Below are 25,526 nucleotides of genomic sequence, written 5' to 3'. Positions count from 1 at the left end.
TTTCTTTAAATCTTTCATCTTAGTAATGGGTTGCTGTTTTCAGTGTGAATAATGGTCTTATATATCTTTTGTTAGTGTATTCCTGTTCTATGTTTCTGATGCTATTGTTTTAAAATATTCTTATTTAACATGGGTGTGACACATAGCATTTTCTCTTCTACCTTTTTAAATTGAAGTATAGTTGATTTACATTGTTTCAGGTATACAGCAAATTCAGTATATGCACACAGATGGTTATTGTTTAGTCACTAAGTTATGTGACTCTTTTTTGACCCCATGAGCTGTCAGGCTTCTCTGTCCATGGGATTTTCCAGGCGAGAATCCTGCAGAAGGTTGCCACTTCCTCCTCCAGGGGATCTTTCTGACCCAGGGACCAAACCCACATCTCCTGCATTGGCAGGCAGATTCTTTATCCTATGTATGTGTTCTTTTTCATCACAGGTTATTACAAGATACTGAGTCCCCTGTGCAGTGGGAGCTAACACTAACAGATAACAGTGGGTCCTTGTTGTCTATTTTATATACAGTAGTGTGTGTCTATTGATCCCAAACTCCTGGTTCATCTCTCCTTTGGTCACCATGCATCTGTCTTCTGAGTCTGTGAGTCTGTTTCTGCTTTGTAAATCAAGTCCGCTCGTGTCGTTTTGGGAACCCACATGTACGTGACGTCACAGGGCGTTTGTCTCCCCGTGTCTGACTCACCTCACTTGGTGCGATCCTCTCCGGTTCCATCCACGTCGCGGAAGATGGGATTTTCAGTTGTCGGTGGCTCGGCTCACAGATTCGCAGTCACTTACCCTGTATCCCTAGTGGGCCAGCTCTTTCCTGATGCCGTGCGCCTGCCCCCACCTGGAATGGTGCTGCCCCCCACGCACCAGAGAACGGGGCACCCTCAGAGGAGGCAGGCTCAGCTCTGCCTCTCTATTCAGGGTCCCCTCGGTGGGGCTGACTGCCATATTCTGAGCCCAGGTCTGACCAGGTTTGTGTACCACTGATGAGGGCTGTACATCTGTTAAAACTTTTAAATCACACTTGACATTAGTTTGTTATTTTGCTGAATTTGACAACAAAAACAGACAGTCGTTTTTTCGGTTCTTTTCCCCTCTGGGGGAAGAACGGTCTTTGAATTTACCCAAACATTTTTAGGCATTGACTTCTTTTTAGAAATTCACCTCTTTTTTGTTTTTTTTATTACACAAGTGTACGAGTAGTGCATGTACACTGAAGAAAGTGAGAAAATTCAGCCAAATCAAAAAATGTTTAATTGCCTCAAGGTCAGGAAGAAAACAAAGATGCCACTTTCATGACTGTGGTCAACCTGGGGCTAGAAGTTCCAGCCAGAGTGGTTGGGCAAGAAATGAAATAAAAGTCGTCCAGGCTGGAGAGAGGGGAAGCCACTTCTGCTCACAGGTGATTTAGACACAGACCATCCTGAAAGGCCCGCAAGGACTGTTGAAGACAGTAAATTCAGTAAATGGATAACCCAAATGTGGCATATCCACACAGCGGAGTGTTACTCAGCCACAGAAAGAGAAGAAGCACAACATGGGCAGACCTAGGACACGTGAGGTTGTGAAAGAAGCCAGGCAACAGGAGGCCACAGAGATTCCATGTGATTTTGTGATTTGTAAGGAAGAGATTTGGGACTCCTGCTATGATTAAGTTAAAGGTATTGATACAGGTCTATTACCTTGGACTGTGGGGTTGGACCTGGTGTAATTCAGGGGCCCTTACAAGAGGGAGGGTTTGTCTACAGAAGCAGCGAAGGCAGTGTGACAGTGAAAGCAGGAACTGGAGTGATGCACCCACAAGCCAAGGAGTGTGGGCAACCCTGGGAGCTGGAAGAGTTGAGGAGCAGACTCTCCCCTGAGCCTCCCGAAGGGGCCCTGCTGGCCTGGCCTGCATTCCCACAGGACCAAGCGCAGACTGCTGACTTTCACTGCTGGAGAAAGCTTGTGGTGATCTAAGCCAGTGTCACTTGGAGTCTAAGACACATGGGCTGTTGTTCGGTCACTAGGTTGTGTCTGACTGTCTGCAACCCCATGGATGCCAGGGAAGCACGCCAGGCTTCCCTGTCTTTCACTATCTCCTGGAGCTTGCTCAAACTCATGTCCATCGAGTCAGTGATGTCATCCAACCATCTCATCCTTTGTCATCCCCTTGTCCTCCTGCCTTCAATCTTTCCCAGCATCAGCGTCTTTTCCAGTGAGTTGGCTCTTCCCAACAGGTAGCTTCAGCATCAGTCCTTCCAATGAGTATTCAGGGTTGATTTCCTTTAGGATTGACTGCTTTGATCTCCTTGCAGTCCAAAGGACTCTCAAGACTCTACACGTGGACATCACTAGGTGGTCAATATTGAAATCAGATTGATTATGTTCTTGGCAGCCGAAGATGGAGAAGCTCTATACAGTCAGCAAAAGCAAGATCTGGAGCTGACTGTGTGGCTCAGATCATAAGCTCCTTCTTGCAAAATTCAGGCTTAAATTGAAAAAAGTAGGGAAAAACACTAGACCATTCATGTATGACCTAAACCAAATCCCTTACGACTGTACAGTGGAGGTGATGAATAGAGTTGCCCTTGGACCAGCCTCACCCTTGGTGGGAAGAGTGCAGCCCAGCCCCTCCCTGCTGCGCCTTCTCCAGGCCCGGGCCCCAAAGGACCAAACCTCCCCACCCCCAAGCCCTCACCTGTCCAGGGATCCCCGGGGACACTCAGATACTCTCAAAAGAGACCTCATTTCCGTCCTTCATCTTCCCGTTGCACCCTCATCTGGAGTCACAGCCCTCCAACAACTTGCCCCGACAAGGGAGGGCACTCCTGGCAAGTCGCCCCTCCCACAGGAAGCCTTGGTAATGGAAGAATAAGTCACCGTCCCTGGGTCTCAGCCAGACCACCTCTTCTGCCCGGCTTCCCGCTTGGACCCTGGCTCATCGGTTTCCCAATCTTGGGAAGTAATCTGGAGAAGACAGCTAATGAGTCACTTCTCAGGAAATTATGGCAAGTCTGCTGCCAGGATGAGTCACCGGAAACAGGGTGGGAGGAGTTGGGGGGGGGTCACTGCAAACCCAGTGCCGGCTGTGAGGGCACAAGCGGGCCATCGAGTGCGCGTGAGCAGTGCCTGTTCCTTCTGCCGCGCTGTCTGTCTTCTGCGCTTTCTTCTCTTCTGATGGAACGTTTTATTGGAATTCAAAGTCCCCAATTTTTTTTTTTAAAGCTCTTTAAGGTCAAAAAGCATTGATTTTTCTGTTTCCATGACTTTCAGATATTACTCAGCTTCAAAATTCCTACTTGGAATCTTAGATTTTTGAACTCCATGTCAAGTCTTTCCTGGTCTTGCTATGAATGACTTCCCAGGACCTTCCCTTGTGGTGGTCCTGAGATGCTGTCATTCAAGGCCAGGGAGACTGCCGCTGCCTCCCTCTCCCCTCTGCCTGGCCGCCTGGCCTCTGCCTGATGGACCCGGCTGCCCAGCTCTGGGGGGTCTTTCTATAAGACAACCCTCAGGGGCAGGTGTCTCGGGGGACAAGGGTCATCCCAGAGCCTGTGGGGCTCCATCCCTGCCTGGTTGTTGGGGTCCCTTGGGGCTGGGGGTGGGTCTGGAGAGGGCAGTGTCATATCCAGTGCACCCTGCTCAAAGGTGGGGGGGGCTTTGCCACCTGCTGACCCCAGCACAGGTCAGACGCGGCCAGACTTAGGTCCCTGTACCTCCGGGCAAAAGCAAGCCAGGCCCGGCCTTACCAAGGCTGTGGACCCGGGACAGCCCCGCCCCCAAGCTTACCGGGCCCAGATTCCACTCTCAGGGATGGAAGCTCTGCTTTGCAGCTGCTTGACCCACATCCAAGCAGGGATGTCCTTGACCCTTGCCACACCGGGTCTTACTAGTAACGGACCCTGAATAAGAAGTGATGGGAGTCCCTGGCTCCTTGGGCTGAAAGAGACCCGAGCGCTCAGGCTGGTTCATTCAGCATCGTCTTCCCTCTCGAAGGCCAGAGAGACTCCAGAGCTGGGGCCAAGCTGCTGCCAGCCCCTGGACGGTGCCCTTGCTGGAGGTCCTGCGTGCATGACGGGTGAGGGGCTCAGGGTGCTGGACCCACCTTCACCTCCGTCACAGTCGCACCTGGAGACCCACGATGAGCACGCCACCCTGAGATATAAAGGACCCCCAGGATGCCAAGGGTCAAGTTACGGTCTGTGCAAGGAGGCAGACACGAGGCCACACGCTCCACGACTCCGTCCGCACGCCTGCTCCGCGAGGCCGGACCCAGAGTGCAGAGTGGCTCCAGCGGGGCTGGAGCGGGTGCTGCTGAGCGCAGGGTTCCCATCTGGGGCTCTGACGGAGTCCTGGGCCTGGACAGGGTGATGGCAGCTCAGCGTGATGAATGTACTTAATGCCACTGAACGTGTGCTTGGAAGCGGTAGCTTTTATATTATGTGCATTGTGTGTTCCGTGCACTTTATCACAACAAGAGAAAGAGCAAGTGCGGGGGACTAAGGCTTACGATCTCGGGTGTCCCATAGGGATTCACCAGAGAACTGACCCATCTATGTGGCCCAGAACATGCCCCTTCTCTGTCCACTACCATCTTGGAAGCACTTGATACAGCTGTCCCAGCCATGTATGGTCCTGTGGATAAAGTTGGAGGCAGAAACCTACCAGTTAAATTTCCCGGGTGCGGGTCATTGTAACACAAGTGCCCTCTTCACATCTTGTGTGGGAGACACGGACCACAGTCCCTTCCATCAGTGACGCGGGAATGGCTCAGAAGCCTGCATCTCATGCGTATGGCTCCTGTGTTTCCTGACCCGGGGAGCCCCGTCCAGTGTCTCCAGGGTGTCATTAGTCTGTGTTCTGGAACCTGGATGAACCACGGTCTCCGAGCTGGGGAGGAGTGCTCCGAGGGCCCCTTCCCGAGGCTCCACTTCCCCAGACGCTTCTGCCTGTGAAGAAGGAAGGCCCCTCACCAGCCCTGGTCCACCCCGGGCCTGGACCTGAGCTCAGGAGACCGTTCACCACCAGGCCAGGACTGGGGGCCCTGGGATCCAGACTCTGCTATGTCCGGGTGCTCTGAATCCAGGGTGGTGGTGGAGTGGGGCTGGGGAAGGGGTGACCTGGACTGTTCCCCTAGTGTCCCCAACATGCCATGAGGAGCATCTAATGAAAGCAAAGCAAAGACATTGATAAGGAGTATAAATGCCAAAAATACCTCTGCAGTTGTATGTCAGCAATTCTCTTTTTTCGCTAACCTCAGGACTCATCCCAGTTGGCATGTCCTTAGGGGGAAAGAGAAGCCCCTTCACAGAGCTGGGACAGTCTGTGGAATTAAGCTGGACTGTTTTCTGGAACTATCCCAGTTGTCAAGATCCACTGGATAAAACCCACATAAGATGTCTGCACAGTCCCTTTCATCGTGAATAAGCATTAGTCAGTGAGGCAGCTGAAACCAATTCATTACATCATTTCAAGAACTGCTCTAATTTTGATCCATCCTCATCTCGCTTCATTATCTCCAACCTTCCTATTTCCCATTTCCAACAGGAAAAAGAAAACAGCATGTGAGCTGCTAGACTGATTGTTTTCAAGCAGTACATGCCTTTCTCTTTCTTTACATTCATAAGAAAATCTGATTGTGATGTTTGACAAAATAAATGGATTTATTTCTGGTTTTTATACTCTATCCTCAATCTCAAAAGCCAAAAAAACACACATTCACACGTATTTACCTAAAGAATGCCATGCTTCCTGTCAGGCTCCTTGCCTCATAAGTGCCTTCTCACGCTAGGTACATGCCACATGGTGTTATTATAAATAATATTAAAGAGCATATTGGGCTTCCCAAGTGGTGCTAGTGGTAAAGAAGCCACTGCCAATGCAGGAGACGTAAGAGACACAGGTTTGCTCCCTGAGCCGGGAGAAAGGCATGGCAACCCACTCCAGCATTCTAGCACACAAAGAACATATTGCTCCATTTTCTTGCTTTGGAAACACATAATATAAATACATTAGTTATATTAGACCTTTATCAATTAATTTTGACTGCTTTTAGTAATCTGTATTACAAAATGCATTCCTTAATTTCATTCTCAGTGGGTTCTGTAATATTCCTGGAAACACGTATTAGCAATTGAATTATGAAATGAAGTCACCTTCTGACAGAAGCCTGTCTCTTCGGCCAATGGATGTAACAAGGAGGATGGCCTCTACGAATCAGATTCTATGCCATGTTTTTGCATAAATTGAATACACTAAATCTCCAGCTCTGAGTTTGACAAAAAAATTTGTTTAAAGAAGTGACAAAAATTGTTCCATTAAAAAAAAAAATTGTCAAAAGTATAAGTGAATGAACAATATTTTATGCCCCTCAAGCCTTGAGCTGAAGTTGGTGCCTCTAAGAGAAAGAAGAGCCGACCTCTGCCTGGGGACAGTCCTCTTCTGCCCGGGCCATGTCACCTGAGTGACCGTCACTTTGTAACCAGTGTTGAAGTTACTAGCGTGAGTCATCTAACCTCGTTCTTCTTTTTTCAGGATATTTCCCTTCTGGCTCTTCTAACTCATTTTCAGTTAAATATAAAATCTGAGGGCAGTGGTTAGGACTCTGGGCTTTCACTGCCGAGAGCCCGGGTTCAGTCCCTGGTCAGGGAACTAAGATCCAGCAAGCTGCATGGTGTGGTCAAAAAAAAAAAAAAAATGGACTCCGATTGTCAGTTTCCCATTTCTAAAAAGCCCCCTGGGTTCTGAGTCAGCTTTCACGGTGGACGCGCGCTCACTCACTCAGCGCACATCTCCGCACCAGCTGGCGGCCCCTGACCCGGCTCCACCGGGCCCGGAGGCGCCTTGGCCGCCCAGGGGCAGGACGAGGAGCGAGGCTCTCAGTGACCTGGGTGTGTGGTGGGGCGGGGGCTGAGCCCCGGCCGACCCCCACAGCCGCACCTCAGGCCTCTCAGGGCAGCTCTGCTGACATCCTGGTGGCCCAAGCAAGTCACATGGTTGAGCCTGGCCTCACCGGAGTGAGAAACACGCCGTTCCCGTGGGAGAAGGCCAGGGCGTGCTGGTCGGTGTCCGGACCCGCCAGGCCTTTCGTGCAGCCTCTGCTGACAGAGTCGTAAAGGCCCCTGTGAAAGCCAGGTGCTTTCCAGGCCGGGGCTTTCCTCACCCTGAGGGCAGAGCTCATGAAAGGGTCAGCCATGGACCGTCACGCAGAACTGTCACAGGGAGGTCACTGCTCGACTTCAGCATGTCGCTCGTGAGGGGTCAGAGCTGCCATGCTGCTGACACGAACAGGGCCGGCACCGATCTCTCCAGAAACGAGCCTGTCTCAATCAGGCCAGCAGTCCTTCCCGGGTCCCTGAGCTATTCCCAAAGGAAAGCCCCATTCTTTGCTTTAAAAGACGTGTTTCCACCAAGAGTGCAGTTTTCATGGCTAAGAATTATTCCTCCAAATGTATGATATACTTGTATTTTGATCAGTTGTGAACTGATAATTGTAATGATCAATAAATCCAGAAGAACTGTTGTTTTTTTTTTTAACACGGCCTCACAGGAACTAAAAAATATTCAACATTTCAATTAACATACATGTTTGTGTTGTAGAGAAGTATGTCGTAGGTTGAGCCATGTGACTCAAATGGTAGAGGTGGTTTCTGCCGGTAACAAAGACATGGCGGGTCTCGGCGATGAAGAGGTTCCTCGTCTGCTGTTTGTAACGTATCGTGGTGAATGTCAAATCGATGTGGTATTCATATCCCATCTGGTTACATTTAAAAGTGATACGACAGTTTTATTTTTAAGTGTCAATATTTACAGTATGCCAGAAATTGTATTCTTTGTAGCTGTTTAAACTTGTGCAATCTTTTAGGTGTCAACTTAATGTGTGAGGGGGATAAAACATATTTTCAATGACTTCAGGGATTATGTGAACAAAACTGGGGACCAGTGATGCCAGTGCGTCAGTGAACCTCGCCGTCGGAGGAAACCAGGAGACGGGCTGCGGGCCCCTCGGCGGGACAGCCCCTCCACGCCCGATCGGGAGGCAGCTGGTGTCAGGATCGGGTGAAGCCGCTTCGTTCAAGCCTGGCCTGAGGACTGAAGGAGGAGATACACGTGGTGCCAAGAACAGACCCTGGGGCCGGAGGAAGCTCACAATGCCGGGAGGTGAATAACAGCCGCCCTCAGCTCTGCTTTCTCAGGAAAGGCAGAATGAGACTCTTCTCAAGAAGGTGGATCGAGTCCCCTCATCCTCTGCTGACTGTACTGCATCCAGACGCGTCCCAGTTCTGGTCTCCCGGTGTGCCCGGCCGTGGAGAGAGGAGGACACAGGGGCCCTCTGGTGGGTGCTGGGGGACCATTACAGAGCACCCACTGGCATTCCAGGCCCCACAGTAGGAACAAGATCTGTGTCCTCTCGCCACTGACCACACCACCCCAGGAGGTCCCAATGGGGATGTCACGCTAATCCCAGCAAGTCAGGGTCCAGGAGGCTCCACCTACGGCCTCTTCAGAGAAGACAGGCCATCTAGCTTCACCAGGATGACCTTCATGAGACAGAAACCTGAGCACAGCTTGAAAGTGAAAGTGTGAGTTGCTCAGTCATGTCTGACTCTTTGCGACCCCATGGGCTGTGGCCCGCCAGGCTCCTCTGTCCATGGAGTTCTCCAGGCAAGGATACTGGAGTGGGTTGCCATTCCCTTCTGCAGGGGAATTTCCCAACACAGGGATTAAACCTGGGTCTCTTGCATTGGCAGGCAGATTCTTTACCAGTTCTTTACATTGACAAAGAGCCTGGTGCTAGTCAGAAGCGGAGGTGAGATTCTAGATGTGGGCAGAAGACAAGCGTGTGGGCCTGTGACTTCCTCCAGTGTGAACACACAGATTTATCTCTAGGCTCGCTTTTCCTAACTCCCTCAAACCCAGCTCAGAGCAGCATGAGGACAAGTGATGAAGGCGGTCAGGATGGCCCCACACAGAGCAGGATGGAGGGTTGAGGGCTGTTCCCGAGGAGGCAGGCCACACCCGACTGTGTCTTTACCCCCACCAGCAACAGGATGGCGTGTGAAGCTGTTCACACTTTGAAAAGTGTGGTGACTGGATGAGGGCAGGCCCAGGGGCCTCGGGGACTGATTTCAACAGGCAGGCCAGGCGTTCTCTGGTGTTGAAGAGGTGACTTCCTCGGTCATGGAGATGGGTTGGCCGGTGATGGAGAGGAATGTCTAATATGAAACACTAGGGGAATTCCCTAGCGGTCTAGTTGTTAGGACTCAGTCACTGCTGGGGGCCTGGATTCGATCCCTAGTCTGGGAACAGATCCCACAAGCCATGCGGTGTGGCCAAAAAAAAAGAAAGAAAAAGAAAATCTTTATCTATCCCATGAAAACAGCCTCCTGTGTTGGCGTCATGTCTGACTCTTTGCGACCCCATGGCCTGCAGCACACCAGGCTTCCCCGTCCCGCACCACCTCCCGGAGTTTGCTCAGACTCACATCCATCGAGTCGGTGAGGCCATCCAACATCACTGTACTGTCTTACAAAGTTGTTATTGTTTCACCTTTCATGTGAGTCTGGAATCTCCCTGGAATTGAGTTGCGATGCATTTTTCCTTGTGGATCCCTGACTGTCCCAGCGCCGCTTATGAGAAAGCCATCGTCGCCCAGTGCCCTGATGTGTGCGTGTCCTCATCAGTCAAGCCCGCACACGTGTGGTTGCTCTCTGGGCTCTGTCTTCTCCCACCCGTCTCTGTTTATTGACGGGGCAGTGCCACTCTGTCTTCATCACTGCGGCTTCATAGGAAGTCCTGACCTGGGAGAGCAAACCCTGCCACCTGGTTCTTCTTCTCAAGAGTGATGTGGCTGCTTTGCCCTTAGTGTTTCCATACAAATTGCAAAATAAGCTTGTCAAGGTCTGTCCCCTGCCACCACCCCAACAACAGCAACAGAAACAACCTATTGGGATTGAATGTATAGATCAGTTTGTGGACAAGTGACATCTTTACATTAGTGAGTCTAGGAAATGCTCTCTTTCTCTATTTATTTAGGTCTTACTAAATGTCTCAGTAATGTTTTATAGATTTCTGATGTGTTTTGCACATCTTTTATTACATGGATTCCTAGATTTTTTGATATTTCATTCTGTTTACATTTAATTTTAAAAATTGTACCCAGTACATAGAATTATGGTTAATCTAAAAATACTGACCTTACAGCCAAAAACCTTGGTGAATGATAGTTTATCGGTAGATTATTTCAAAGAAACATCACACTAAATGATAAGAATGACAGTTTAAAGCTATCGTTGTGTTGAGTTAAAAATGAATACTTGTTAGCACTTTATATGCTTTAGTGTTTGCTTAATGGCTTCTCCCTATAGGAAAAATAGTTTGTATTTGTTTCTTTTGACTCCAGGGAACGCTACAGGTTGTATACACCACATCTGTATTCACCCCCAAGGTCTCTGGAGAATGTGCAGCAGGAGAAGTTACAGCAGGAACGGGTCAGTGGCTTGGTGGGGGAGGCGGTGGTCCTCTCCGGACACCTGGGCTATCCTCAGGCTGGGACGAAGGGAGGCAAGGCCACCCACACCTGGCAGGTGGGACCCGGGGTCCTTCAAAGAGGACCTGGATCTTGCGTTAAGTTGAAGGCACATCAAGTAAGTGTGCCCGCTGGAAGGTGGAGGTCAATGGACATCAATGGACATCAACGAAGATCAGTGCCCATGTCAAAAATGCAGCAGCTTAAGGAGAGACTGTTCATAAAATCAAAAGGACTCATCCTGTCTGGGGAAGCAGAATGTGAGCTCACAGAGGGCAGAATGTGACGTGCAAGCCCCACTAGGCGCCAGGCCATCAGACCCCTAGAGGGTGGTGGTGGCAGATCCAAAAGAGGCTCTCACCATGTCACCACGACACCGTGTGGTCACCTCCAGGCTCTGTGGGGTGGACAGAGCTGAGGGGTCTGGAAGGCTCCTGTTCCACTGCCAACCCTCTTGTCTCTGGTCGGACAACGAGGCTGTCTTTTGGCCGCTTCTGTTACCCCCCCCAGTAAAGGTGGCAGTCAGGAGAATACAGCCTGCACAGTATGCTGAGTAGCCGCACGACACTCTGGGATGTCACGTATAAAGACATGTGCCAAACATCAGCTGAACTGCTGAGCGACTCAGCTACTCACTTAGTTCTTCCAGGACAGCATGGCAGCTCTGTGGCATTTCAACTCTTCAGATGATCAGTAATTTGCACTCAATGGGTAATCCCATGACACCCAATGTGTATGTTTAGTATTTCAATGACAGACGGAGGAAACCAACAAATAAACAGGTGCACATATGTTCCTGGTATTTTTTTTTTTGCAGTCCTTGATGGTAGGGATGGAACCAGCTACTTGAGCAGTAGGGCAAGGGGGTTACAGAGAAAGGGCGTTACAGGGTTGGTAGTTGACCTACAGCCCCCATCCTTGAACCCGAGGGGGACCACACAGGTGACTCACTCACACAGCTTCCGGGAAAATGACCTTGCTTGGGAGTTTGGCTTGTATTGTAACTCCCCAGAAAGTACTTTCAGACATCTTAGAAACTGTTTTTTTAGAGGTTTAAGTCTAGGACCTGACTTCTCCAGGCAGGAAAGAGATATTTCTTGCAAGATGCATTGGCATTAATCTAATAATTCTGTCCTATGGTATCTGTGTGTGTTTGCAGGGGTGGCTTCTAGCACACAGAGTGTTTGTATTATTAACCTTTTTGCTTTGAGATTATTGTAGATTCATGTGCAGTTAAGTAAGAAATAAAATGGAGAGATCCCAGGTACCCTTTATCCATCTCCCCAAGGGTAACAGCTTGCAAAACTACCATACAATATCACAGACAGCATATTAACCTTGACAAAGTCAAGATACAGAACTTTTCGACCACCAGAAGGGTCCTTCATGGCACCCTATCATAACCCACCATCTTCCCTACCACCCGCCCCTTTTCAGCTCCTAGCAACCACTAATCTGTTCTTCCTTTCTATTATTTTGTCATTTCAGGAGTGGCATATAAAAGCAATCATACAACATGTAAGCTTTTGGAATTGGCTTTTTCTCCCTCTGCATAATTCTTGAGATTCATCCAAGTGGTTGTGTATCATTTGCTCCTTTTTACTGCTCAAGAGTGTTCCATGGTGTGGACCAACCACAGTTAGTTTAACCATTCATCCATTGAAGGACATTTGAGTTGTTTCCAGTTTTAGGTTATACAAATAAAGCTGCTATAAATATTCATATACAGGTTTATGTTGTAAACATGAGTGGTCACGTCTCTGGGAGAAATGCCCAGGAGTTTGACTTCCTGGGTCACGTAGTAGCCGTACGTTTGATTTTTGAGAAACTGCCAAACTGCTTTCCCTGAAGACTCTACCATTGGATGTTCCCACCAGCAAAGCAGGACTGATCCAGTTTCTCCAAGTTCTCCTTAGCTTTGTTGCCGTCACTGTTTTTTAATTCCAGCCATTCTGATAGGTGCATGATGTTATCTTATTGTGGTTTGAATTCAAATTTTTCTAGTGGTCAGTGATGTTGAACCTCTTTTCACGTGACTGTTTGCATGGGCATCTCCTCTGTTGTGAACGTCTCCTTTTCTATTGCCCACGTTCAAGGACTGTTTGCTCTTCTACAGTGGGATTTTGAGAGTTCTTTCTATTTCTAGATCCTGGTTCTTTGTCAGATGTGCTCCGTGCAAATATTCCCTCCTACTCTATAGCTTCTCTTTTTATGCTTTTAACAGAGGCTTTCAGAGAGCTTTAATTTTGATGAAGTCTAGGGTATACACTTTTATTTTTATGGATTGTCCCTAAGAACTGCTTGCCTAGCCATAGAACCCAAAGATTTTTCTCTCTCCATTATTTTTAAAGTTTTATAGCTTTATGTTTACATTTAAATCCTTCCTCTTACTTTGAGTGAGTTTTTTCGTGTCAGTGGCATCCTGGCTGCTCTTTCCTCATTACATGGAGGAGCAGACACACTCCAGAGTAAGCTGTGTCTCCTGTACATAGATTTAGGTCATAGATTAGGAACCCCAGGCTTCCAGGTTCCAGGGGATGACAGCTGACAGTGGGTGCTGTAAGGAGGTGGCCCTGCTTGTTTGTATATTCAGGATTCTTGACTTAGCCTCTGTTGGGTGCATAAATGACAAAAGTGATTTACGTATTCAAACTACCTGGTTTCCGTTTAATGTCACATTAGTATGAGGAAATTGCTTAGGAGTGTAAGCACATTTTTCCTGAAATGAAAAAAATGTGTTTCATTTGTTCCTGAAATGTTTCATTTGTTCATTTTTCCTGACATGAAACAAATGTGTTTCACTTGTTCCTGAAATGATAGGATCCAGGGAAATCCCTAGAATCAAAATTCAATACTGTGTTAAATGCTCTGAGAAGGGCTGCAGCCAATGCATCTATTCAGTGTTGTTTAACTCGGTGCATCCCAGTTTATGTAACCTCCTAACCCCTCATTTATCACATGCAGAACATGTTTTTGGAAACTGTTTTATTTCAGTGCCCACACTTTATTCTTGAAGAGACAAAGGAACCCTGCATTGAGCGCCTATGGGCCTGATGACCACAGCAGCAAGCTGGGTGTTTTCCGAGTGTCTTTTGCTTTCCTGTGGAGTTACTGCTCCAGAACCAGTGACTCCCATGTGCAGACCTGGGGGATCCCTGGCTGTGACTACAGCCCTGCAGGTCTAGCCAGGCAGAGGGATCCATATGGGATTCAAGTATGTACAGAGCAGTGAATTACATCAGGGAGAAAGATTGGGTCCCAGAAGACCCGCGAATCCACCCCATGTGGTCAACACCCAAGTGCAGGAGGAACAGACCTGGAGGAACAGAGATGAGCCTAGAGGCATTTCACACACAGCTGAGTGGACTGGACTAAATGGGTTAAGTGAACTCACTCCTCAGGGAAAGGCAGAAGGCAGAGGGGCCTGGGTTTTTTTTTCCCCTGGACGGTGAATATTGGCATACTGGGAACACAAGAGAAAGAGCTGGGAGGAGGGGACAGGAGAAGGACGTGGCTTCACAAGGTAGGCCTGGAGCTAGTGGGAGACAAGGGAGAGAAAGCAGCCAGATTCCCACCACTGGATTCCCACCACTGGGAGAGGTAGGCGAGGGGGTCCCCTCGTAGGGGAGCAGGAGCGGTAGGCAGGTTTGCACGGGCTCTTTGCAGATAAGTGCTCAGGAGACCTGGTCTGGTCAGACCTTCAGAGGAACCCTTGCAACAAAGTTACCCAACACAAGCGATCAAAGAAGCGGAAGGCTGAAAGGAAGGGAGGTGGCATGCGCGGGCTCTCTGCAGAGAAGTGCTCAGGAGACCTGGTCTGGTCAGACCTTCAGAGGAACCCTTGCAACAAAGTTACCCAACACAAGCTATCAAAGAAGCCAAAGGCTGAAAGGAAGGGAGGTGGCAATTGTAGCAGAGTGGCGAGGCCTAGGAATGATGAAAATAGTGCGGTGGGAACACCAGGGAGCCCGGCAGAACGGGAGCAGCACTGGGCGTGGAGGGTTCCTAACTAGAGTGACAACATTTATGATTTTGATTTTTAAATGTCTTTATGGTGAAATATAGCGAAGGTACAGAAAAGTATATAAAAGTAAATGGGCAGCTTAAGAGACTTGCATAATGACTGGCGCCGTCAGGGGCAGGACGGCCTCAGCCCACAGCCCCAGGCCTCTGGTGGTCTCAGCACCCCTACCCACAATAGGACCCCCATTCTGATGCTTAGGTAACAACCTTTTCCTTTCTTCAGCATTTTACTGCTCAATGACGCTTCCTGGAACGATGTAGTTCGATTTGCCTAGTTTTAGAACTTTTATAAATGGACTCATGCAGTATGGTTTCTGGCTTCTTTCACTCAACCTTGGAGAGATTCATCCACGTTGTCCTACTTCGATGAAGGGTGTTCATTTCCATTGCTAGATTCCACCCGGTGAGCAAACATTCTTCTCATCACCTGTTCTAAGGCTGATGGCACATCTGGGTGGTGCCCAGTCCCACCCTGGCATGCCTTCTTACCCAGGCTATACCTGGGCTCCTAAACACACGTTCAGCTGAGTAGCGGCCTAGGGTCACCTGTGGATTTGTGTTTCCACAGCATGAGGGTCAGGTGGAGAGGTGGTCTGGACCCCTATGAGGGTGGGGGTGGTGGGTAGAGGACTAGATGGGGAAGAATGGACATCTCTGAGGCTGATGCCATGGGACCCCCTCATTTGTATCAATAACTTGATGAAGATGGAAGTCCTTTTATGTTTCTTTCTGGAGGACAGGTGGATTCTCTTGCTTTTATTTAAGAATTCCTTGAAAATTGCAGAGAGAGAAACAAACCTATTGGACGCTTGCAGGCAGAACTCCCGTTCATCTTTGTACCATCCTAGGCCAGTGGAACACACAGTCACAGGCACTCGGTGTCAGATAATACTTGCTTACCGGAGGAAGAAAGGAGCGGGCAAATATGTTAAAAAGATGACAAGCAATTTTGGACTGTATTTCACCTTCCGGTTTCTAACCCCTCATCAAGTAGGGGAGAAAGGTGTTGACCTCTGGCTGGCCTCCCTGGAAATGACTCCGAAAACCAAAAACAAACTGGATGCAGGGGTTTGGCTGGAGGGAGAACACAGAGATGTACGGAAGAGCACGGGGGGTCCGATAAAGGGTCCCAGGTAAAGGACCAGAGGAGGCCCCGAGGGCTGCAATGAGGAGTTAACAGTTTGATCTGATGATCCCTGATAGCCGCTAAAATTGACCTGAAGCTCTTTACAGGGATTCTCTAGGTAGGTTCTCCGCCGGGAGGTGGCGGTGTGGTAGTGTGCGAGGACCCGGGCGCGTTCAAGTTCAAGTTCCCGGTCCGGAGAAACCTTCGCGACATTGTTTCCTTTATCGCTTAAAAGAGCCCGGCTGCAATGCCGGGGCGCCCGGGCGCGGGCCGCACCGCGTCCACACGGGGCCCCAGCTCGTCCGGCGCGGCGGGGGCTCGGGATGGGGAAGGGTCTGCCCGCGCGAGTCAGGGAGGGGAGGGCTGTGTTTTCTTTTCTTTCTTCCCGGTCTCGGCGGCGGGGGTGCGGGGGCAGCGACGCGCCGCCCGCTCCGCCCAGTCGGAGGAGACGTCGCGCTTCTGAGTGGCTGCAGGGGACCCCGCCCCCCCGCCCCGCGTGCGCCCCCGCTGCCGGGCCTCGCGCCACCCTCGCCGGCCCCCGCCCCTGCCGCCGCGCCCCCCGCCCGCCTCGGCCGCCGAGCGGGTCCGCCCCTCCCCTCTCCTCCCCTCCCTGCCCCGCCCCTCCCGCTCCCTCGCCCCGCCCCCGCCGCGCGGGCCCCGCCCTCCCCTCCAGCTTCCCTCGCCCCGCCCCCTGTCGCGCGGGCCCCGCCCTTCGCCCCGCCCCCGCACCTCCCGCACCTCCCTTCCCCTCCTGCCCCGCCCCCGCCCGCTCCCTCGCCCCTCCCCCTCCCCTCCCCTCCCCCTCCCCCGCCCGCCCGCCGCCGCCTCCGCCCGCCGCCCCGGCCGCGTCGGGTAAACCTGTTTGGCGGCCGCGCCGGGGCGGATCGTGCGGCCGGCGGCTCCCTCGCGGCTCGCGGCGTCGGGGCCCGTGGCGCGCGCGCGGCCGCCCCTCGGCCCCGGAGCCCCTCGGCGGCGCCACCATGTACTCGGGAGCCGGCCCCGGTGAGTCCGCGCGCTCCTCCCCGCGGCGGTTGGCGGGCCGGGCGCGAGCGCGGCGCGGGCGGGCGATCGCGGGCCGGGGGATCGGGGGGCCCGGGGGTCGGGGGGCTGCCGGCCGTTCCCTCGGTCCCAGGGCGGACACGCGGCCCCGGCCTCCTCTTCGGGCCCGAGTCGTCGGGGCGCCCCGCGCGGCCTGGGCCCTCCCCGCGCCCCGTCTCCGCCGCGGCCCGGCGGGCTGGGACTGGGCCGGAGCGTGGACTGGGCCAGGCGGCCCGCGTGTAGGCCTGAGGCCCGGGCGCCCGCCTGCCCGGCCTCCTGCGCCGCGCGGGGCCGGCGGGGCTGAGGCCGGGGCCGCGCTCGAAGCGCCCGGGGGCGGAGAGGCCCCGGCCGGGGGCGCCGAACTCGGGGTGCGGGCGGCGCGGGGAGGAGCGCGGCAGCTGGGCGCAGACCGAGCCGCGGCGAGCCTGGAGCGCTCCCAGTTTCGTTTTTCTTTTTGCCAGCACTTCTGCGGCCCCTTCTCCTAAGGAAAGTCTCGAAATGCTGAATTTTGGCCAATTCTTGCTGGTAGTTAGGACCGCGGACAGAGAGGGATAGGAAGGCGCCCTAAAACCCTAAACCTGCGCGCGCCTCATTTTCATTCCAGACACACAGGCTCCTTATTCAAGTGTTAATTGCCTTTTACAATTTACTAGAGGAAGGTGAGGGGATGTGCTGATTTCCTTAGCATCTTTTCTCACTAGCCAGCCTCCCTCTCTTTAGAAAAGTTCTGAAAAACTTAGAGCAGTAACACATTTTTTTAAGAACTTTTTTTGGGGGATGCAGAGTAGACGGGCGATTAACTTGCTGGGCCAAGAAAATGGTCAAATGTTGTTAGGCTTTCCCCCTTCTCCCGCCAGGCACGTGGCTTCTAAATTTCCCGCTGGCCCTGCCACTTGGACAGGGCACATCCTGTCCCCTTTGTCCACCAGGCTCCAGCGGGCTGCAGGCCCTGCCGGCTGGGTCCTGCCTTCTGTGGGCCCTGGCCCTCCCAAGCCTCCTGCTGCTGGGGCTTTGGCGGGACCTGTTGAGGCTCTTCTGATCCATTTGGATCCCGTAACACTTTCTGCTCACAGTCCGGTGCCTTGTCAATACTCACTGTCTTGTTTTCTGATGTCACTTAGTTAGAAAGCTTCTCCAAGGCTGAGCCAGAGCAACTTTTAAATTGCTCTCAGCAATTTGATAGAAGAATGGTTTTAACTGTAATGGTTTTAACTGTAATCTGGAAGGTGACTCAGCCCTGGTGGGGAAAGGCCCAGGGCTCCAGTCACAGTCCTGGGGGCAGACAGACTTGGCTTCTTAGAACCCTGGGTAGGCAGCTCCCACCCATGACGTGGCAGGGTAGCCCGCACACCTGGGTGAGAATCTCCCCACCCATCCCTCTGAAGGAACCCAGCAAGTCTTAGCCACTACACTGAACATTTTTTCAGATTTTCAGTATAAAAGCTGGAGGCCCAGAAAAAGTGAAGAACCTTGGGGAAGGTCAAGTTTTTGTGTTGCGTCTGACATTAACTGACCCACTGGACAGCTTGCTAAGTTGGTGGTGGTCATTTTGAAGATGGACAGCAGAGGCACAGAGAGGTTATGAGCCTTTCGAAGGTCATCCAGCCAGCGAGCAGTAGGACGATGTGTGTGATTCCAAGCAGACTCTCCATACACTCCCTTTAGAGAAGTGGCTCTCGGTCCTTTTGACCTTGACCCCCAAGAAGAAACACCTGTTACATGTAGACTGGACCCAGGGCTCGGGTGTTAGAGTATAATTGAAACACGAGCTTCAGGAAGCACGCTCGCCAGTGCTGTGTGCTCTGCACTGGGATATTTTTTTGTCTATTTTCCAAAAAGCTTCAGTTCTCTGAATCTCCAGGCTCGTTCCGAGTTCTCCATGGCTCTTGGAAGAATCTTGCTCTGATGTGGGCCTGTGCATCGTGGCCTGGTGGGGAGGGGGCCTCTCATTCACTGTTTGCAGATAAACCTGCTCTGAAATCGGACAGCTTTGGTTGAAAAAATAAGTGAGTCTGTAGGATAGTTCCTAGCCAGTGAACGGCAGGATGGGAATGAACCCAAATTTCAGGCTCTACAAGCGTGCTGTAATTATAAGGTTGTGATGCAGTTCAGTTTTATTCTACACACTCAAGCTTTTAATTTTATTTAAGAGGGGTATTTGGAATAGTCTCTTCGGTGAAACTCTTTTTAATGTATTTCCTAATTTAGAATAATAAGACATTTGAACTGGATTGTAGAAAAAATTACAAATGGTTTTGCTACTTCCCATTTTAATACCCTTATTAAGTGACTTACTAAGTCAATTAACTTAAAAAATAGAGTCTTGTGATGGACTGTGTTGTGCCTGTTAGAAATGCTAGTAGGTATGTGAATTGGTATCTGGACTCTAAAGTTAGGTAGTTACTATTTCTTAGTTTTTTGTTTTTGTTTATTTTTTTAATTATTCGAAAGAGTTAGTGGTTTAGGAGGGGTGGGTTCTCCAGTGACCCTGAACCTTCATAGATGAACAATTTTGTTTTTTTTTTCCCAAACCACTTAGAGACCTTAAAGGGAATCTCAGTATTGCCTCCTGAAGGGGGCTTGTTGGTCCCTTTCACTGTGCTCAGACTCTTGTGGGTTACATTCCTCACAGACCTGCTACAAAGTAACTTCTGCCACATGGAAGTCTTGTTGGAAAGTTGTCTGAACAGGATTGTGACTTTAAGAATGAGGGACTTTCACTGTGGTTTCTAGAGTCATTTCACTCCTCCTGCACCCCGCTGCTTCTCCCCCCCCCCCCCGCCCCCCCAGTCATCTCAAAGAAGATCTGGGCCAGTTACTGGGCCAGTCTCCAGTAACGGGGCACCTTTGCCGAGCGGTAGCCGGCGCTTCACCCCGGGAGCTGCTGCAGCCACAGGGCATGGCTGGCTTGTGGTCCACCTCTCCTTGATGGATCTGTTAAACCTTGAAGGATTTAAGTTTAAATGTGAAAGGTTCAACTCCTAAAACTTATGCAGTTCAGAAGAATATTGTTTCCTGTTAACTTCAAGTTTGTGTCAGAGTTTTTAAAAGGCCAGTAGGGTTTATTCTTTATAATCTGTTATGCAACACTATGGCAGAGTCCCAGTCTGATAAAATATATTTTTGTTTTGTGAATTGCTATTGTGAACACTCAAAATGTATCGCTTGACTTTTAAAACAGTATCTGTATGTGAAATAATCTAAAATACACAGAAGTAGAGTGACTGGTATCATGCGCTCCCATTTATCCATCACCAGCCTCAGCAATTATCAAGATTTTCCACATTTGCTTCACATCTTCCCTTTCCCCCCTTTTCTCTGTGGAGATAGTCTAAAGTGGATTCCAGCCCTGTGGTTTCACCCTGAATGCTTAAGTAACGTGTCTGAAGAATGGGGGCATTTAAAACTCAATGCTGTTGTCACACTTAACAGTCCATAATCAATTTCTCTCATTATCTCAGAAGTGTGTTTACTTCCTGGTTGTTTTGGATCCTGAATTTTATTAAAAGTTCACACATGAATTTGGTTTTACGCCTTTGAGGATCTTCAGAGTCTCCCGCTACTCCCCACCCCACTGACTTGTAAGATCTCTTCTTCAGAGGGTGTGTATCTTTCCCCCTAGTTTCCTTTAATTGTTTCTAGAAAGAAGCCGGCTGTTCAGGGTCCCTGGGCTTCCTTGGGGAAGGCTGATGAGACCCAGCCGCTCATGACTTAATTCAGACACACTTATCTTCAGTGACATTTTGGGGCTGGCCACTTGGCGTCTTCAGCATTCAGTGTGGTAGAGCCCGCTTTTTACGCGGGGCTGTTTCTGCAGAAGGGTGGCGGGGTGAAGAGGGGAAGCCCTGCTTCTCCTGCAGCTTCACTCCTCCTCATCCCCAGGAGGAGGGAAGGACCAGCAGGCTGTGCGGGGAGAACCATGCGTCGTGTTTGCATGCATCAAGTTTGAGGTTCTGGGCGGCTGAGGCGGCGCTGGAGGGGGTCTCGGGCTTAGGCGGACACGAGTTCGTGGACCAGCCCACAGCCTGGGCTCGGTGAGTGGGACCTGGCGCCCACCCCACCAGCTGGTCTCAGAATCACCTGAAGGCTTTTCTCCACCTCTGCCCCTGCAGACCCAGGAAATTATATTTTGCAGGTGTCCCAGGTGCTTGCTTTTTAGAAGGAGCTTGAGACCCATTGGTGTTGGGAGGCGGGGCCAGAGAGGATGTTGAGATGAGCCTGGAGCAGCCTCCACGGAGCACCTTCATTGGGGGTCGCCCCCGGGAGCAGCCCATGCCTGAAACACTGGAGGTCAGCCCCCAGAGAGTGGGGTCGCCGGCCGGGGTGGGTGGGGGTTTGGGTGTGTGTCTAGGTGAGAGTGTGGGTGTGCTAAAGGGCCTTTATGATGGACCATAAGAGGTTAAGTTTACCTGTGGTTCCCTGCCTGGTAAAACTTAAAGGTCTGATTGAATGACAACTGCGCCTTTCATTGACTGTATAGTTGTGGTTCATATTGCTGAGGATGCAACTTAGAATTGGGGCAGAAGGAGGCTTCTATAGGTTGTTACTGGGGACTCCAGTAAATTCTCAGTGAAAATTGTTGTGTTTCCATCTTTAAGAAGCCATAGCAACAAACAAGCAGAATTGTGGCCGGGTTTAAAACCAGCTGCCTTAGGAATTCAGGTACTTTCTACCTGCCTCTGTCTCATTGTATCTGAATCCTGCTTGTCCCTTGGAGCCTCCTGCCTCCCAGAGGCAGTCTCCCAAGGGGCATTGTTTTTGGGGTTCTTCAAGTTACTTCTGGGTGTTTCAGCTCTGAGCTCTAGTTCTTAGAGAGTTGCACATAAAAGGTCAAAATACTGAGGTTCATAGGTCAGAGTCATTTGAGATGTTCTGTCGGCTTTGACTCAAAGTGAAACAGTATAGCCTCTGAGAGTCGGTTCTCACAACAGCACGTTCATGTCGGTGGAGGAGCTTGAGCCCGGCTAGCCGGCCGTTCATGTGGTTGAGGGCTGGGTGGGGGCCTTTGTGTGTGAACCGGGAGCGGGGAGGCCCGTGCGCTGGAAACTTGCTTAGCCCCTTCTCAGGCCTCCTGGGTCAGCCTTGCTTTCACCGAGCTTACGTAGGACACGAAGGTGTCAGGGTGTTTGGTGTGACCGGGGTGTTTGGTAGCGGGGGCTCTGGGGGGCGACTGCCTCTGAGTCTCAGAGACTGGCTGATGGTCCTGACCTGGCAGTGCTTGTGTTCTCAGGGTCCTCGCCGCTGCTCTCGTGGGCCGTGGGCCCGTCCACGCGGCGGGCTGAGCAGGGCCAGGGAAAATGGAGGCCTTCTCCTGGCATTGCAGGCGGTGGCATCACCTGCTTTTTGTAGGAACAAAGGAACAACAGAGAAGTACAAGTAAGAAGTGGAGAGAAAGCAAAGAAAGACAGTGATGAAAAGGACAACTTTGAACAAACCCGGGCCGCCGGCGTGTCTGCCGGGGGCTTCTGGGAGCCAGGTGTCGTCGTGACGCAAGCCCAGAGCACGGGCTCCAGGTCAGGCCGACCTCACTCGAGTCCTGGCTCCAGGACTGGGCGCACGCTTAGCCTCCCTGGACCCCAGTCTCTTCCTTGTGCAGAGAAAGAGCGCCTGATGGTGGAGGTGTTCTGCTCGGGGAGAGGACGTGGGAGGTGCTCCTAGTTATTGCGGTCCCCCCTCCGCCCCCCCACCCCCCGGCCCTGCTGCAGTCGGTTTATCCTGTGTCTCCTCTGCGCACAGTGGCTTCTCCCACTCTGGTTCCACCCAGTGACCGCTCCTCTCCGTGACCCTCCTGGCTGACCTTTGGGTCTTTACTTCTCAAGCCCTAAGAGCCACATCGCTAATAACTGCCACAGGTGCCGGGTGGTCACAGCTGCTTTGAAGGCTCAATACTGGGAAAGTGAAAGCTTAGCCCTGATGCTCAGAGTGCGTGCTCCTGGCAGAGTCATTCCAAGCAGACCCAGCCGGGCAGCAAAGCCTCTGCAGACAGGCCTGGGGAGTGGACGGGCACGGCCCACGGGGGTGACGCCGAGGGAGCGCCGGGCTCTGTCTGCAGGTGGGAAGCCGGCAGAGCTGGGTGAGCTGGGAGACGCTGCTCTGCTCGCGATCCCACCAGGGGACATTGCTGGGACCTTCGGTTCCCTCTGCGTGCTGCTGCCCCAACAAGTGTGCTGCTTGTTAAATGTGAATGCGTGTGGCTCAGTCCACGAACCTCACATTAGACTTGGAGGGCATCTCAGGGCCAAGACTGGTAATTACAACTTAACCTTGGGCTGGAGGCATCAAAAGCTTTTGGGGGAGAATGGCAGGAGCCCATGTGAGGGGGGATGGAGACGCGAAGCAAGTCGTGCGCAAAAACGGCGGTTGTGAGGTGTGTCTGGGGCCCCTGCCCGGCGCGCTGCCCGGGACCCTGTGGAACGGTGGCCAGTGCAGCTGCATTGAGAAGGTGTCTTGGAGCAACCTGGGCCAGAAGAAGGGGTGAGAGGAAAGTCAGGCTGAGCTTGGAGCCTTTGGGGGGACGTGGAGCCCAGGAGCGGCTAGACATAGTTTTTTCAGTGTTGTCCATGGGCTGGTGGAGTCAGGGAGCTGGCCCGGAGGGGCTGAGCCGGGGTCAGCTGGAAAGTGTGGGCAGAGGAAGGAGCCTGTGTGCCGCCCCACCTGCACCCACGGATGGCCCTGTCTCCCCGGGACCGTGGTCCCCGCCCTGCCCCTGGGCTCGATGCAGACCCCAGGCGTCTTGGGTCATCTCCAGCAGGCCGAAGAGTCCCATGAGAGCAGGGGGTCTGTCTTTACCTCCCCGCCCCTCCCGTGACCCCTGGTTGCCAGTGTCCCGCACCACGTGCTCAGTGTCCGTATCTGTTAACGGTTGGTGAGCTAGGATCCAGGTGAGGCCCACATGTGACTGGCTGACGCATCTCTTTGGGATTGCCTTCAAGTGAGAGCTTTATCGACATGGAACTCATGTACCTTTGCTCTTTAGTCTCTCAGTCATGTCCGACTCTTTGCGACCCCAAGGACTGTAGCCCGCCAGGCTCCTCTGTCCATGGATTTCCCAGGCAAGAATACTGGACTGGGTTGCCACTTCAGGGGGTCTTCCCGACCCAGGGATCGAACCCCTGTCTCCTGCATTGGTAGGCAGATTCTTCACCACTGCACCAACTGGGAAGCTCAGTGTAAAACGCAGTGTGTTTTATTTAGGACATTCAGACTTTTGCAGCCATCACCACAACCTGACTGAGGACATTTTTGTCTCCCGTCCCCAAAGAAAGGCTGTACGCGTTAGCTGTTGTTCCTCACCCCAGCCCTGTCCCTGAGCAGGCTTCACACTCTGTCTCTAGTTGTCGCCTTGCTCTTCCCCAGTGCTTACTGTTGCTGGGCTGAAGACACTGGCTCGTGTGTGGTATCTCGTCTCCACTGCTTGGACTTGGCTGATGGCGTCTCCTTGGTGTAATTCAGCATGTTTGTCCTGTGTGACTTTCCTGCAGATTAGTGGTCAGATCCAAAGGCAGGTTCTACTGTTCTTGGGTTCTGGTGCTTTTTTTTTTTTTTAGTGTGAATACTACCTGCTGTTGATTGTTAATCATTCAGTTCAGTTCAGTTCAGTCGCTCAGTCATGTCTGACTTTGCGACCCCATGAATTGTGGCATGCCAGGCCTCCCTGTCCATCACCAACTCCCAGAGCTTACTCAAACTCATGTCCATCGAGTCGGTGAGGCCATCCAGCCATCTCATCCTCTGTCGTCCCCTTCTCCTCCTGCCCCCAATCCCTCCCAGCATCAGGGTCTTTTCCAGTGAGTCAACTCTTCACATGAGGTGGCCAAATTAGGTTCCATTAATTCATTAGAGTTGGTACAATACTGATGCTCTGTTTCCACAACAAAAACTTCCCCTGGCTGGCCGGCTGGCCGATCAGGTTTGTATCTGTCTTAAGGCAGAGAAGTGTCAGTGAGCAGCATTAATGACGGCAGGAGCCTGCGGAGAAGAGAGGTGGTCCAGGTAGGTGGGCGCTGGGCATGATGTAGGAGGTTTGGGGGGTGATGCTGTGGGTACATGAAGGTGAGCTGAGGGTAGGGCTCTTTTGTTCTGTAGGTAACGGGGACCCTCTGAGAGAATTCGGCAGTTGTGTTGCAGGAAGGGGTGGTCTGGCCTGGTGGCAGGAGTCTTTGTCTGTGTCTGGTGGGATCTTGGTCAGGTTTCCTATTGGTGGCAGGTCAGTGCCAAGCAGAGCAGCATGTGTCTGGGGCGGGGTGAGGGGTGAAGACCACGCCCCCAGCTGACCTGCTGGCCTCTCAGTGCTGACCCCTGACCCCGGGGAGGAAGGAGCAGCAGGGGTCAGTTATTTTTTATAGATATGCTAAATTTAAGGCGATTCTAAGAAATCCAGGAGATAAAAATCTGTGGTCTTCACTTTGCATCTATTTATATAGCACCCAGTGTGCTTTGCCTAGGGGGGTCTGTCTTTGTCCACTTGTAAACTCCCTTTGCTTGCCCCCAGGACCATCTTGGTCTCTTTCTGGTGTCTACTGTAGTCTATTTTCTGCAATAAATCCTTATTGCAGTCAACTCTTGATTGTTCAAAAGTTAAACCTGTTGACTTGAAACTTGTGTACACTCTGAACACCCACCCTGTGCTCTGCGTCTGGAGTGGAGGTGACCCCGCAAGGATGCTGTTGAGCAGTGTGGAGGAAAGTGGGTCACGGGGGCCACTGGCCGGTTGATTTGCTTAAATAGACAGTGGACGCGGACGTCCGTGCAAAGGTAGACATATAGCCTCTCAGAGGCAGGTGGTGGTCTTCCCCTCTGGTGAGTAAGTTGGCTCCCAGTG

General features: G+C 51.7%; 1 protein-coding gene across 2 annotated transcripts in view; it reads left to right on the top strand.

Moving 5' to 3' along the window:
* The first annotated feature begins 16,484 nt into the window (after positions 1-16,484).
* AGO2 (argonaute RISC catalytic component 2) overlaps positions 16,485-25,526 on the top strand; it is a 91,711-nt gene continuing 82,669 nt past the window's right edge. For both annotated transcript variants that reach the window (XM_043483040.1, XM_043483039.1), the window contains exon 1: positions 16,485-16,669. Coding sequence is in view for 1 of the 2 variants with exons in the window: in XM_043483039.1 (XP_043338974.1) it covers positions 16,648-16,669 (22 nt within the window). In the remaining variant the exon portion in view is untranslated. The remainder of the gene's footprint in view (positions 16,670-25,526) is intronic.

Source organism: Cervus canadensis, chromosome 12, assembly GCF_019320065.1.
Source record: "Cervus canadensis isolate Bull #8, Minnesota chromosome 12, ASM1932006v1, whole genome shotgun sequence".
Taxonomy (NCBI): Eukaryota; Metazoa; Chordata; class Mammalia; order Artiodactyla; family Cervidae; genus Cervus; species Cervus canadensis.
The sequence above is the reverse complement of the archived record's forward strand: the minus strand, read 5'-3'. Positions and strand labels throughout refer to the sequence as shown.